The sequence below is a fragment of the Zalophus californianus genome, chromosome 5 (genome assembly GCF_009762305.2).
Source record: "Zalophus californianus isolate mZalCal1 chromosome 5, mZalCal1.pri.v2, whole genome shotgun sequence".
In the NCBI taxonomy this organism is placed as follows: domain Eukaryota; kingdom Metazoa; phylum Chordata; class Mammalia; order Carnivora; family Otariidae; genus Zalophus; species Zalophus californianus.
Window position 1 is genome coordinate 105881116 of NC_045599.1, and position 16380 is coordinate 105897495.

The 16380-nt window shown below is 36.5% G+C and overlaps 1 protein-coding gene across 2 annotated transcripts in view; it reads left to right on the forward strand.

Moving 5' to 3' along the window:
* The window catches only part of SOX30 (SRY-box transcription factor 30), a 28069-nt gene extending 19294 nt beyond the window's left edge, over positions 1 to 8775 (forward strand). Inside the window, exon 5 of one of the 2 annotated variants that reach the window (XM_027604501.1) lies at positions 8351 to 8775. In XM_027604501.1, the coding sequence (XP_027460302.1) occupies positions 8351 to 8732 (382 nt within the window). In that variant the 3' untranslated portion in view covers positions 8733 to 8775. The remainder of the gene's footprint in view (positions 1 to 8350) is intronic. The other variant, XM_027604502.1, reaches the window with a different exon arrangement.
* Positions 8776 to 16380: the final 7605 nt, after the last annotated feature.

A 16380-nucleotide genomic window follows, 5' to 3' on the forward strand; every position in this document is an offset into this window, starting at 1 on the left:
ACCGTATGATCCAGCAATCATACTCCTTGGTATTTACCACACATACAAAAAAAGAAAACTGTGTTTACACAGAAACCTGCACACAAATGCTTATAGCAATTTTATTCATAGTTGCCAAAACAGAAGCAGTCAAGATATCCTTCAGTAGGTGAATAGATAAACTGTGGTACGTATAAACAGTGGAATAGCATTATATTAATATAATATAATTAAAATTAATATATATTAAAAAGTAATGAACTATCAAGCCATGAAAAGACATGGAGGAGACTTACATGCATACTACTAAGTGAGAGAAGCAATGGATAGCATTATAGTTTTGCCTTAGTTACCATCTTGTTACAAAAATTTTTATATGCAAAGCAGAATAGCATATTGAATCTCCATGTACCCATCACTCAACAATTATCAGCAATTTAGCTATTCTTAGTTCATTTATTTCTTTTACTTTTTTGGGAGAAGTATTTTAAGTATTTTAATGTGAATCACAGATGCATATATAATTGCATATAATTTCATACATACATCAGTATGTGTATTTACTAGTTAGGGACTTGAAAAAATGACCAATGATTTTCATACCTGAAAAATTAATAATACCTTATTATCATCTAACCACTAACTGGCTTGTTGAATTTTCCTCCCTTGTCTCAGTCTTTTCACAATCAGTTTGCATAAAACAGGATCTAAGCAAGATATACACATTGGATGTGATTATGTTTAAGCCTCTTTCATGCTTAAACATTTCACATTTCAATATAGTACTCTATCGTCTTTAATTGTTTTTTAATGCCATGTATTCATTGAAGAAACACATTATCCTCATCCTGGATTTTGCTTATTTTATCCTTGGATTTTATTTACGTGTTATCTTTTTTTTTTTTAAGATTTTATTTATTTATTTGAGAGAGTGAGAATGAGAGAGAGAGAGAGCACATGAGAGGGGGGAGGGTCAGAGGGAGAAGCAGACTCCCCGCTGAGCAGGGAGCCCGATGCGGGACTCGATCCGGGGACTCCAGGATCATGACCTGAGTTGAAGGCAGTCGCTTAACCAACTGAGCCACCCAGGCGCCCCTACGTGTTATCTTATTACCCTTTTTTTCCCTGTAAAATGATAGATCTTGCAACTTTATTAGATTCAGTTTCAAATTTTTTTCTTTTACTCTCCCCCCCCCCTTTTCTTTCTTTTTCTTTACTCTCTCTCTTTTTTTGGCAATGATACCTCATGGGTGGTGCTGTGTAATTTGTATTGTATCACATCAAGAAGTACACAAAGTCTGTTTTTCTCTAATAGTGATGTTAAGAATGATCTATAGGTTCACGTATTATCACCGTAAGTGATACTTCTCAATTATTGGCTGCAAAGTAGCATCATTTGAAGAGTTCAGACCAGATAAATTAGAATTGTTGTGGATGTAGGACCTGGGCAGCAGTATTCTTTAAAAGTTTCTCCAGGTGATTGTAATGGTCAACTAAGGTTGAGAAATACCAGGTAATTTTAGTAGCTATGGGGATTGTTCCCTAGAACCATGGGATTGCAAAATGGTGATTTTCTGATTCAGTATTCCTTCACTCATTAACTAGAATGCTTTTTTGAAGGAAAACTTACCCTCATCAATTGGTTACTCTGAAATATAGAAGGGTAGGATAAATTCTTGATTTTTCCCCTCATATCACTGAGTCTTGTTTGGTTTTAGGAATACCATCATGAACAAGTAGATTTTTGTATATTTGCTATGCTTTGATAGATTGCAGTCATTATTATATCTTTTGATGCTCAAATTATCCTTTTATTTGTCTTTTATTTGTCTAGTTGGCTACAAGTTGGGTCCTGTGTTCTTAATCTTTGATAGCTTTTTGTCCTCTGGCACAATATGTCCTAGGCTTATCTTGTGCATTTTGTACATACCAGACCTGGAATAAGCCATTTTACCCAGAAATCCAGGTTCCTTTTACTGAAACCACAATTTGGGCAATAGGGATGCTTATTGCTACTGAACTAATAAAGTATCTAGGGATTTTCAGTGGAAAATATGAGTGTATTTTTTTGAATGAGAAAAAATAATTCATGAATATATATTGATATTTCCAAAATAAATTTAATATTGTAGTTTCAAATGAAGTTCTTTGATTTTATGTGCTAGTATCTTTTCCCCCTAAAAATCTTGTTTCCTAATGATAATATTTGCTTTATCCTACTAAACATGTTTTTTTCCTGATACATATGTGTGTGTGTGCATATATAGAGAATAGCCTCAAAACAATTATATCAGTAGTTTCAAAGCAGCAATATCACAAACAATAAAATTACCAAATGCAGTTTAAGATTTGTTTGTAATTCTTTCTTTAGCGTGTATCTTACCAGGAAGGCACAATAAAAATATCAGATTTAGATTACCTTGAAATAATGTTTCTCTGGGTAGTTAAGGCAACTACAACTTGATATAACTGGGGTTCACTTGTTTTCATTTGCTTTTAATTTTTAGGGATCACTTTTTAAAATACTACATTTGTTTTAAAATCATGTAAAGTAATTACATGGTTTCAAAGTCAAACCCATAATACGAAGTCCATTCTGAAAAGTCTAGCTTCTTTGCTTGTCTCCTCCCCTCTTCCATCTTGCCTCCTACATGCCACCATTTCAGTTAGATTTTGTTCTATCTTTGCATTCTTTCTTTTTGAAAATCAATGTAAGACATACATTTATGTGTGTGTTTATGAATATATTATTACATGTAACTTCTTGTAAGACTAAATCATATTACATTAAAAGTGTTTCAAGTTTCTAAAGTACTCACAGATATCCTCTCTCAAGCTCCTCCTGACATCTTTTAAGTTGGCAGAACAGGTGATATTATCTCTGTTTTTTTATAGAAGGAGCCCAAAGCTCAGAAGAATTTAGGTTTATTTCAGGTTACCAGGTTTTTAAGTGGCAGAGCTAGAACTAGTATGCAGATAATGTGGCATGGTAATTAGGAGAACGAGTTCTAGAGTTAGCTTGCCTCATTCTATTTCACTACTTGCTAATTATATGACTTTGGGCAAGTCACTCAATCTCTTTAAGGTTCTCTTCCCTCATCTGTAAAATGGAGATTTAGTATCTGTCTCATATGGTTGTTCTAAAGAATAATTGAGATAACACATAAACTCCTTAGCTAATGCCTAGAGAATATAGTAAATCCTTATTACATGTTGGCTAATATTATCATTCTAATAATTCTAATTGATGCTTTTCCCACTACACCACAGTGCTCCTAAACGTATTCATTTTCATCCATGCAGTCCTCTAGGATTACTCTTATCTTAACTGATCTGTTTTCTGAATATAACGTGTTTTTAACATATCTATATAGCCATGAAATGTTTGCATTTTACATTATAGACTTTAGCACATGTCTAGTATATACCTAGATTCTAGATCTTTTTTTAAAATTAAATTCTCCACCAAGTCTTGTGTAGTGTCTTGCCTACATTGAGTCCTGAAAACAGATAGTGAGTACAAGGTTTCTAGCTGAAGTGAGGGCTTTGTGGAGGAGAGCTATCTGTATAATTCAGTGGGTGGAGGACCTGAGGGTAAAAGAACTGCAGGAGAAAAGTCATACTAGCTAAAAGTATAATGTGTTCCGGATGTATGTGTTATATTAAAAATGCCTCAAGGAAGATGTGGCAATAGGAAAGGAAACCTGAGACATTTTGGAACTTTAGCCTCATTATTGGGACATTTAACATGGGCAAGGCCCCCAGCACTTGGGATATTTGGGGATGGGTTGCCAAACCACTTAAGATAACCCATATTTTAAAAGAGTTTGAGATGACAGTCTAGTATGTCAATCGTACTTATGTTTTTAAAGGGAAGATAACAAAGTTGACCTTTTTAAAAAAAAATGTGGGAGCATGAAGTGAAACCCTCAACTTGTAGGTTTTGCTGAATGTGGTTATTATATTTATGTTATCTGTCACTAGATGGAGTCCGTGAGCCCAGGGATCTCTTGCTTGGACTTTTGTGTACCCCTTCCTATGATTCCCATTCTGTGCCTTTGAAAGGGAGAATACTCGAAAAAAAACCTAACAAATGGGCTTGGATGGTAGAATTTTTAGATTTTCTTTAAAAAAGCAGTTTGTTAAACAGCAAAATAATCTTTTCAATTGTTCACATTGCAAAAACTTTATTTGGAAAAGATCTTTAAAACCACAGTTTAATATCCATTCTAAATCTTTCTGAAAGGAAGAAAGTTTCTAATTTAACTTATTATGGAGCATCAATTAAAAAGTTAAGTTGTTATCCTCTGTTCCAGTGCCACAGCCCCCCTGCCCAGGAACTCTTTTTTTTTTAGTATAGTTTACAGACAATGTTATATTAGTTTCAGATGTACAACATAGGGATTTGATAAGTTTATACATTATGCTATGTTCATTATAAGTGTAGCTACCATCTGTCCCCGTACATTGTTATTACAGTATCATTCACTATATTCCTTATGCTATACCTTTTGTTCCTGTGACTTATTTACTTTATAATTAGAAGACTATATCTCCCACTCCCCTTCACTCATTTTACCCAACCTCCCACCCCTGTCTCTTCTGGCAAACATCAGTTTGTTCTCTGTATTTATAGTTCTGATTCTGTTTTTTCTTGATTTTTTTAGATTCCACTTACAAGTGAAATCATATAGTATTTGTCTTTCTCAGTCTGACTTATTTCACTTAGCATGATGCCCTCTAGGTCTATTTATGTTGTCACAAATGGCAGGATCTCATCCTTTTTTATGGCTGCATAAATTTCCTGTGTGTGTGTGTGTGTGTGTGTATAAAACACATCTTTTTTTAATTAACATATAATGTATTATTGGTTTCAGAGGTACAGGTCTCTGATTCATCAGTCTTATATAGTAACCAGTGCTCATTACAACACATGCCCTCCTTAATGTCCATCACCCAATTACCCCATCCCTCCACCCTCCTCCCCTCCAGCAACCCTTAGTTTGTTTCCTATGATTAAGAGTGTCTTATAGTGTGTCTTCCTCTCTTGTTTCATCTTATTTTATTTTTCCCTCCCTTCCCCTATGATCCTCTGTTTTGTTTCTTAAATTCCACATATCAGTGAGATCATATAATTGTCTTTCTCTGATTGACTTATTTTGCTTAGCATAATACCCTCTAGCTCCATTCACATCATTGCAAATGGCAAGATTTCATTTTTTGATGGCTGAATAATATTCCATTGTATATATACACCACATCTTCTTTATCCATTCATCTGTTGATGGACATCTAGGCTCTTTCCATAGTTTGGCTATTGTGGACATTGCTGCTATAAACATTGGGGTGCAGGTGCCCCTTTGGATCACTACATTTGTGTCTTTGGGGTAAATTCCCAGTAGCGCAGTTGCCGGGACATAGGGTAGCTCTATTTTCAACTTTTTGAGGAACCTCCGTACTGTTTTCCAGAGTGGCTGCGCAAGCTTGCATTCCCGCCAACAGTGTAGGAGGGTTCCCCTTTTTCTGCATCCTCACCAACATCTGTCGTTTCCTGACTTGTTAATTTTAGCCATTCTGACTGGTGTGAGGTGGTATCTCATTGTGATTTTGATTTGTATTTCCCTGGTGCTGAGTGATGTTGAGTACTTTTTCATGTGTCTGTTGGCCATTTGGATGTCTTCTTTGCAGAAATGTCTGTTCATGTCTTCTGCCCATTTCTTGATTGGATTATTTGTTCTTTGGGTGTTGAGTTTGGTAAGTTCTTTATAGATTTTTGGATACTAGCCCTTTATTTGATAAGACATTTGCAAATATCTTTTCCCATTCTTTCAGTTGTCTTTTGGTTTTGTTGACTGTTTCCTTTGTTGTGCAAAAGTTTTTATCTTGATGAAATCCCAATAGTTCATTTTTGCCTTTGTTTCCCTTGCCTTTGGAGACGTGTCTAGCAAGAAGTTGCTGTGGACATCCCTGTTGTGTTTCTGACCTTAGGGGAAAAGCTTTCAGTTTTTCCCCATTGAGAATGACATTTGCTGTGGGCTTTTCATCTATGGCTTTTATGATATTGAGGTATGTTCCCTCTATCCCTACACTGTGAAGAGTTTTAATCAAGAAACGATGTTGGACTTTGTCAAATGCTTTTTCTGCATCTATTGAGAAAATCATATGGTTCTGGTCCTTTCTTTTATTTATGTAGTGTATCACATTATTTGATTTACAGATGGTGAACCACCCAGGAGTAAATCCCATTTGGTCATGGTGAATAATCCTTTTAATGTACTGCTGGATCCTGTTGGCTAGTATCTTGGTGAGAAGTTTTGCATCCATGTTTGTTAGGGATTATTGGTCTTTAATTCTTCTTTTTGGTGGGGTCTTTGTCTGGCTTTGGGAGCAAGGAAATGCTAGCCTCATAGAAAGATTTTGGAAGTTTTCCTTCCATTTCTATTTTTCGAAACAGCTTCAGAAGAATAGGTATTAATTCTTCTTTAAATGTTTGGTGGAATTCCCCTGGAAAACCATCTGGCCCTGGGCTCTTGTTGGTTGGGAGATTTTTGATTACTGCTTCAGTATCCTTGCTTGTTATGGGTCTGTTCAGGTTTTCTATTTCTTCCTCTTTCAGTTTTGGTAGTTTATATGTTTCTAGGAATGCTTCCATTTCTTCCAGATTGCCTAATTTGTTGACATATAGTTGCTTATAATATGTTCTTATAATTGTTTGTATTTCGCCAGTGTTGGTTGTGATCTCTCCTCTTTCTTTCATGATAGAACACATCTTCTTTATCCATTCATCTATTGATGGACACTTAAGTTGTTTCCATTTCTTGGCTATTATAAATAATACTATAATAAACATAGGGGTGTGTATATCTTTTTAAATTGGTGTCTTCATTTTCTTTGGGTAAATACCCCATACTGGAATTATTGGATCATATGGTATTTCTATTTTTAATTTTTTGAGGCACCTCCATGCTGTTTTCCATGGTGGCTGTATCAATTTACATTCCTACCAACAGTATATGAGGTTCCCTTTTCTCCACATCCCTGTCAACACTTGTTATTTTTTTGTCTTTTTGACTTTAACCATTCTCACAGGTGTAAGATGATACCTCATTTTGGTTTTGATTTGCATTTCCCTGATTATGAGTGATGTTGAGCCTCTTTTCATAGATGGTCTGTTGACCATCTGTATATCTTCTTTGGAAAAATACCTATTCAGGTCCTCTGCCCATTTTTTAATCAGATTGTTTTTTGGTGTTGAGTTGTAGAAGTTCTTTTTATATTTTGGATACTATTGGATATGTCATTTGCAAATATCTTCTCCCATTTAGTAGGCTGTCTTTTAGTTTTGTTGATTATTTCCTTTGCTGTGCAGAAGCTTTTTATTTTGATATAGTATCAATCATTTATTTTTGCTTTTGTTTCTCTTGCCTTAGGAGACATATCTAGAAAAATGTTGTTATGACCGATGGCAAAGAAATTACTGATTGTGTTCTCTTCTAGGATTTTTATGGTTTCAGGTCTCACATTTAGGTCTTTAATCCATTTTCAGTTTATTTTTGTGTATGGTGTTCAAAGGTAGCCCAGTTTCATTCTCTTTACATGTAGCTGTTCAGTTTTCCTAGCACCATTTATTGAAGACAGTCTTTTCCCCATTGTATATTCTTGCCTCTTTTGTCATAAATTAATTGACCATATAATTATGGATTCATTTCTGGGCTCTCTGTTCTATTGATCTATATGTCTATTTTTGCACAAGTGCCATACTGTTTTGATTACTATAGCTTTGTAGTATATCTTGAAACATGAAATTGTGATACCTCCAGCTTTTTTTTTTTTTTCTCAAGTTTGTGTTAGCTTTTCAGGGTCTTTCATGATTCCACACAAATTTTAGGAATTAATTATTCTAGTTTTATGAAAAATGCAGTTGATGAGTAGCTATTAATTCCAACCCAACTATATATCCCTCCCCTGGTAAGTTTTGTTTCAAATACTAGTAAAAACAATTGTTGCACTCCTTACTAAGCATTGATTTTTAACACAATATAACACACACCTGCATTTCCAAAACCTTAAATGGTATCCTGCAGAAAAGCCCAGATTAGCAATTTTTCTTTATCAAGGTTGTCAAAGGTAAGAAGCTCTGGTGAATCACAAGCTTACTTTGCCATTTATTTTATGTTGGGACTTGGTTGTAGTAAAAGAGCAGATGAATACATGAAGTGGTCGCAGAAAGTTATCTTGGGAACTTTCCAGGCCCCAAAGAGGATGCAGTTAAACTTGCTCAATTAGTCTGTATGCAAGGCAGCATGGGGACAAGGTATGATCTAACTGTCTTTTTGTTTTTGTTTTTGTTTTTTTTGTCTTTCTGCTACAGCACGTGCCCTTATAGTCGGCCTCCCTTTGGCTATGGAAATTTTCCAAGTTCAATGCCAGAATGCCTTGGTTATTATGAAGACAGGTACCAAAAACATGAGGCTATGTTTTCAGCTTTAAACAGAGACTATCCTTTTAGAGACTACCCAGATGAACGTACACACAGCCAAGATTCTCGGAGTTGTGAGAGCATAGATGGGACCTCTTACTATAACAGTCATAGCCACAGTGGGGAAGAATACTTAAATCCCATGCCTCAGCTGGACATTGGAGCCTTGGAGAACGTCTTCACAGCCCCAACATCAACTCCCTCTAGCATCCAGCAAGTCAATGTCACTGACAGTGATGAGGAGGAAGAAGAAAAAGTGCTCAGGAATTTATAATTTTAAAACAAATATGCACAGAAAATAAACATTTCTTAAAATATATTCTGGGTCAGTTGGTATGAGGAAAAAAAGCCTAGAATGCTTTGCTGAGAGTTTTCAGCCATGATTTGAGGAGTCAGACCAAACGTAATTTATACCTTCATAAAGTTTTGATTAGTGAAACTAGAGTCTTGATGTTTCATCGTAGGAATATTTAAGATATGAAGTAGTTTATTTTTGTGGCTGAAATTTGTATCAACATATATTATCATTACCTTATCTTGGAATATGCAAAATACTGAATCCTCACAATTATATTGAGGGGATAGGGAGTATATATCTGGCATGACAAGTGTGATTTGTATTTTATCTCGGGATACATTTATATATTTTTCTCATATGATTTTTTTGTTTGGTGTTTATGTAATACTTATGGATATTGTCTGTTTTTATGTAACAGTTTGAAAATATTTTGATAATTTTTAGTAGTGAATTGAGACTCAGTTACTAAATTTAATTTATGTTAATAACCAATTATAAGTTGCAAATGTGTTTTCATGGCACTTGGGTAATTCCTTCAGCTAAATTAGTCATTTCTGTTCCTAAACATTTTCATCATCTTTTTTGGATTTCTTTTTCCATTTGGTATGCATTGTTCTACTTTTGTTATAATTAAATAAACATAGATAAAATTGTTCTTGTTGGATGTTTTCTGTTTGGGGGCTAGAAATAAACAAAACGAGTACTGTTCAAATGAGGATGGTTTCCATACCACGTGCAGATACTTATTTTTACTTAATAGTCTCCAGAATTGCACAGATCCTATTGGCTTACATGAGACTTTAAACTGTATCAACAAAGATGTTGTGCACATACTCTGATGCCATTTTCAAACTCTTTACACATGTTGTACATGTGACTTAACCACCCCACCCCACCCCAAATGGAAGAGCTCCTCCAGATTTGGTGCAAGCAGCTGTCTCTAAAACCATGGAGTTCATGTAAGAGCACATGGAATTTGTTTAATTCACAGTGAGCAATAAAAATCATTCTTGTGATGTGTCCTTATGGTAAGTGTCCACTATGGATGGAGAGAACTTATTTAGAACAGGATCAGGACCAACAGAATTGGGATCATGGTAGAAGAAATCTACAAGGCACCTGAACTGAGGATTGGAAATAGCCACAAACCAATACACTTTTCCCTCAATGATCTGTATAATTTATGCAAATTGAGATTTTTGTTACTTAAAACTACTTGGAAATTTTGTATGGAAACCTGTTCTAAGCTTCCAACTTCTTCCTTTACTAAGTCTGTATATTTGTTCCTTAAGGAAAGGTTGTTAATACATTTCATCAGCCCTATACTTAATTGTATGTAAGATTTCCTCTTCCCAATAAAAATTTTATTTTCATATTTTATATTCTTTATTACTCTGTGCAATGTCATTTCAATGTGGTTAAAGAGCACAAAACTTGAATATCTTGGTGGAGATAGCAAACATGTAACCTCATGTTGGAACTAAAGCAACAGATGGTTGTCTTCACAATTGATGTTTATACACATGAAGGAAAAATGTGTGTGACAGTTTGACCCATTTTATCACATCTCATTTTAATAACACCATAGTAACTAAACTGGGTTTTGATGACAGACCTTATTCTTATAGACAAATTGAATGTTATAGGGCATAGTTTAGGGTTTCCTAACTACCTGTCCTCAGGCTAGCCCTGCACCACTAATTCCTTCCTTTCTTCTCCTTAATGATTGTTGAGGATGGGCAACAGTGCTGGGATCAGAAGTCAGGAGTTTAGATTCTATAAAGATCCACAATATAATTTGAACTGGAAAATATGGGTAGCTTTTATGTAGAAAAGTAACCCAATTGCAAATAAGCACGCCTAGCTACAAATGCCCATATCTGCTCATTTCTAGCTCTTTAAATCACAGTTGGCTCTGACTAGAGATCTACAGACTAAACAAAGCCCTGCCCTATTGGCACTAATTCATCTGCCTCTCCAAGTCATCAGAGTGAAATTCTCTAAGCTTAGAGCCGCAAGCACTTTCTAATAGGTCATTGCCTTGTTTGTCCTTATTACAAATCAGAGGTAATAAGAATAGCCTTCTTTATTTTATTTATTTATTTATTTATTTATTTATTTATTTTAAAGATTTGATTTATTTATTTGACAGAGGGAGACACAGCAAGAGAGGGAACACAAGCAGCGGGGAGTGGGAGAGGGAGAAGCACGCTTCCCGCGGAGCAGGGAATCCAATGAGGGGCTTGATCCCAGGACCCTGGGACCATGACCTGAGCCGAAGGCAGATGCTTAACAAGTGAGCCACCCAGGAGCCCCAAGAATAGCCTTCTTTAAAGTGTGTTGAGATGTCAATAGGTTTAAAATGTTAAACTTTTCTATGCTTTGGACAAAGCTGCTCTGGCTAGTTGCAAATTAAGAAAACTGCTCTCAGTTAAAATAAAACAGAAATAAATATAATCCCAATTTAGAGCAGTGTTTCTCTAAATATGTTAGTTGGAACCCATGCCTTTTAGAGATTCTGACAATATTTAAGTTTGGGAAACACATGCTATTCCCCACCCTGGGGAGTGTGAATGCCCATTATCATTGTAAAGATTCTCAAAAGTCTTGCAGTGAAGAATCATGTTTAACAGTTTATCTCAATGCTACCCAAACTTACTGGCTTGAGACTCCCTTTTTTGTTTTAACAATCTCTGCTAACATCTCAGAGAATCCACTTTGGAAAATGTTAATACATTTATAGCTGGTGGCTTTGGTTTTCAGTTGTTGACTTCACATACGGTTTCCTGCACTGATCACCTTAAATCCTTTATTGAAAGAAGGCAGTGGCTAAATAAGCTGGGTTTTGTTTTGTTTTGTTTTTGCACTATTTGATGATCTTAAAAGGGTGAAGAACTGAAACTTAAAGTTGTAAGTTGCCTTTTTCTACTAAACTGGCTCTTTAATGGAAGTTGATATTGCGTCTAAGAATTCAAGTGGGCAAATGTGCTAAATTCCCACACAAGTATATTTTCCACAGTGTAAACCAGCTGTCGGTAGGATTATTCCTGAGCCAAAAGTATAAGCTACATTTGAAAGTTGTAGTTAGGTTAGAAGTTGAAATTCTGGGGAATCTATGAACTACTTGTAATATTTTAAAGTAGTATAATTTTGATGTGGGCAGGGTAATTCTGAAAAACTTCTGGCCTACATTTTGGAACAGACTGCTGAAGCACATCATATTTTTAGCTTTCTGAATCATTTAAACTTTTTGAATTTTAGAAAAATTCCAAAAGCTTCATAATAAAATCAGCTTTCTAAAAACAAGTGTATAAGGAGTTACATTCTAATTCTTCTTGATAAAAAATTCCACATCCTCTAGACAGATATGTACCCTTTGTCACTACATTCTGCATTCTAACTACCTGATGCAACCTTACCTGTCTCCTTTCTGATGATTTTAACATAAACAAATTTTTTCACTAAGTGATGAATGCTTGTAGAGAAGTTGGAGGTTCTGCTTGCTAGACCCTTGTAACTCTGGCTCCTTTTCTGAAACCAGGGAAATGTTTTATTTCTAAAAATAATGAACAGCATCTTACATGTATTCTTTTTCAAGGGAATATTTTCAAAAAGCTAAGCATTTGCCTGTGTTCCCCGAGACACTGTCTGTGGAGGCTGACAAACCCCTCCTGGAGAATCTTTTCAGCTATTGCTAAGTATGTAGGTCATAGACAATGGAAAGGTGTAAAGTGACCAACAATCCCAGTTTGCCCAGTACTGTGGGGTAGGGAGTCCCAGAACATGGGACTTTCAATGCTACAACCAGGAAATTCCTTGGCAAACTGAGATAAGCTAGTCACCCAATTGACTAAAATGAATATAGAATCATCCAGAGGGCTGGCTTATGCAGACCGTACTATCCAAATGTAGAGTTTGAAATCATATCGCTTCTCTCACAAAAGCAGAGTACAGTCGAACTTGTGTCAGGTTTAATAGAAAGGTGTGGGGTGGGGGTAAGTTACAGGATGTGTAGGGTCTGTGAGAGAACTGGAGATATGTAACTATTAATACCTGTGGTGCTTTAATCAGACAGCTCCACGTTTACTTGGAAGACTAAAAGAAAAATAATCAAGGCTGTACCTTTTAGCAGTATTTCATTTTATAATCCAGATAGGGAAAGAATTTTTGTTAATATAGAGTCTTTGTTTTAAATTTTCTCACTGCTTTCCCCAACAAAGGTAGAGGAATATTGGTCATAATCTTTTTTTTTTTTTTTTAAGATTTTATTTATTTGTCAGAGAGAGAGAGAGAGAGAGCACAAGCAGGGGGAGCAGCAGGCAGAGGGAGAGGGAGAAGCAGGCTCTGCTCAGCAGGGAGCCTGATGTGGGGCTCATCCCAGGACCCTGGGATCATGACCTGAGCTGAAGGCAGATGCTTAACTAACTGAGTCACCCAGGCATACCTATTGGGCATAGTCTTTAGCCCAACACAAAGCTGAGCTACTTTGGCACAGATAATGTCTCAACTCTGTACTTTTTTAGGTATCTCTGAAACACTAGCCAGGACAGAGTTTTTCAAATGTGGACAGTGCACCACTTCCCACAAAATGATCTGGGATGCTTGTTAAGAATGCAGTCATTCCCCAGACCTATAGAATCACAGTCTCTCTGGCTAGAATCCAGAAATCTGCACTTTTAATAAGCTCCTCAGGTAATTCTTAAGCACACCTACCTTTGACAGCAAGTAAAGGTTGTGAGACTTCTTTCAAACTGTATCTGCTATAAAGGTAATGTAACCACACTGGTTTTCAGAAAAGAAAAACCTTTCATCCACCCAATAATTTCTTTTGTTTTATGATGTGTTTTCTAATATTTGTCCATATACACATTCTTTCACATAATTATAATCACGACACATGCACACACTATTGTGTACTTCCTCAGTGTTTTATCATGAGCTATTTTTCATGCTCTTTGATTTTATAATTGATTACCTTCCATGTTTGCACAATATTGCTTCAGGCAGATGTGCCATAATTAACCACATGAAAGAGTTAGGGTTGTAGTTTTTCCAAATTGTTTTCAGTAATCTGTCCTGGTAATTTCAGTGATGTGATTTCAAAGTGAGCTCTCTTACAGACCAGAAGGAGTGGGGGGGTACCTTTGAGCAGCCATTATGCCAGTGACATGAGGGGTTTTGATATCATTTTAGAGGTCATTTTAGAACAGAACACTGAATGGCCAGAGTAGGTAGCCTTATTCTAGGTGGACTTCGGGTCCCAGGATGAAAGATGATAAACAGAGCATGTGGAAAGAAAAGTGTGGCATGGTGTCCCATCCTGCTGAAGGAGACACACTAGTCCACTCTTCTTGAGTCTACTCTGTGACTTACCCTCCCTAATGGCTAATCATTCTTCATATCTCAGCTTAGAGATCTTCCAGTTGTCTCCCAATTCTTTCCTTTTCTTTTTTGGTAATTGAACTCTCTATTTTTATCTATGCTTCATTTCTTGAATGTACCTAAGTACTGGACTATAAGATGTCAAAGGAATTTTCATGAGCAACTTCCAGAATGTACCCTTAAATGGAGAGGTTATGCCCTTCTTTGCTCCTTTGTCCTTCTTGCTGGGGGGAAAACAGAAGTGAGGGCTGGAATCTGAGCAATCATCTTGGACCGTATAGGCCTTATGCTGAGAATGATGAAAAAACAAGAGAGGAATCTAAAACACCATACCAGCACAGGATTACTTTCCTCAAGACCTTTACATGACAGAAAAACAAATTTCTATCTAGTTTAATCCACAATAATTTTGTGTTTTCTGTCATGTGCAGCTGAACCAAATTCTAACTTATCCAGGATTCTTCCCTTCCATAAAGTTTTGTCTAACCCTCACAGACTAAGTTGTTCCTGCTTTATAGTCCCACAACACCTTTGTTCATATACCCTTCTAGATTCTAAACTCCTTGAGGGCCCATGGGGGCAAATATCCTAGAAACTAGAAACATAAACATATGGTAGCCAGCAGAGCAATAGACACAGCTCTGTATTCTCAGCCTCAGTGACTAATGGAATTCATAGACTGGCTGGCAAGAGTGCTTCTCATCTGATTGCCTATAAGAAAAAACTAAAAAAAAAAAAAAGAAAGAAAAGGAGTTTAAAAAACACCCTAGATTTGAGGATGGGAACTGGGAACTATATCTTTTTTAAAGATACATTTGAGGATGGGAACTGGGAACTGTATCTTTTAAAGCCTCCCCCAGGTGATTCTGAAGCCCACCAGGCAATGGTGGACAAAATGGCACTTGGATATCCTGTAGGAGAGCGTCAGAATTTTCCTCCCATTATCAGTCCATTTTCCTTTCCTCTTCATGTCACTTAGGAGCCAATAGCTTAATGCCTTTCCAAGCTCAAGCTTACTGTAAATGCTGAACTCTTGAGAATGCTCCCAACACATAGATAAAGGGGTGGAGAGAGATTGAACAGGAGGGTTTTAATACCAATAATAAATATAAGCATGGAAACAATTTCATTTTTTTCAAAGTAGTTATCACCATCTGTAACTATCTTGTTTGTTTCCTTGTTTATTTTTCTCCTCACCAATCCCTGCTGGGAGAAGCTCCAGGAGAGTAGAAACATTGTCTTTCTTTCTTGATTCATGATCCCTGATGCCCAGCACTGTGCCTTGCAATGTATTACATGCTCAGTAAGTATTTGTTGAATTAATTAAAAATAAGCTACACTTTGTTGAGCACCTGCTGTGTGCCACTCTATCTGCTATTTTATGTGATTATCTCAATCATCATGAGAAGCTTGTAAACAGGTGTTATCATCTTTATTTAACCAGTGAAAAATCTGGAGACTTAAGTGAAGTGACTTATTGAAGGCAACCCAGCAAGTGAGCAAAAGAGTTGACAGGTGAACTCAAGTCTCTCTACAACCAAACTCAACACTCTTCCTGCTTCACCATATTGCCCTTGCTGACAAACAATTCTGGAATAAAATCTACCTCAACTGGAACTCACAGATTGATGGAACTTTCTTCTACCACATATGGAAGCCTGAGCTAGCTTAGGGTAAAAGAAAACATGAAAGGAAGCTGTAAGATTAAAGGGGCCATCAACTCATCCCTAATTTTGTTACCACCTTCCAGAGCACAATGAGGGACTTCCACAGTTTCCCTCTTGGGAATATCACTTCCCACCTGTTCTTTTGGGGATCCTTTGAAGGCAACGGTCTCTCTCTGGTGCAGGCAATCACAGTAGTGCATTGGATGCAGTGTTGGGTCCAGGGTTGGTTGCACTATTCAACAGGCCAGTCAGAGCCTTCACAAGGATTTTTCTAAGTGGACATGGTGGGACAACTTTGCTTCCCTCATCGAAAATGATTCTCTAAGAAATGACTTTGGAGCTGCCCATGGCCATGTTTCCTCTCTGTAGGGTAAGGCTTATCTCTGGTAGGAGCAAATGACACCAACACAGAAGAAGAGGCAGGAAAACAGAGAGAATCCAGACATTGAATCTTTGTTTCCTTTCACCACAGACCTTAGCTTCATAACTACCTACACTGGTCCTTGAGCCAGTTAGTTAGTTCCAGCAGTTTCTACCCCATGGTGGTAGGTTTTTATTTCTTGCATATTAGTCGG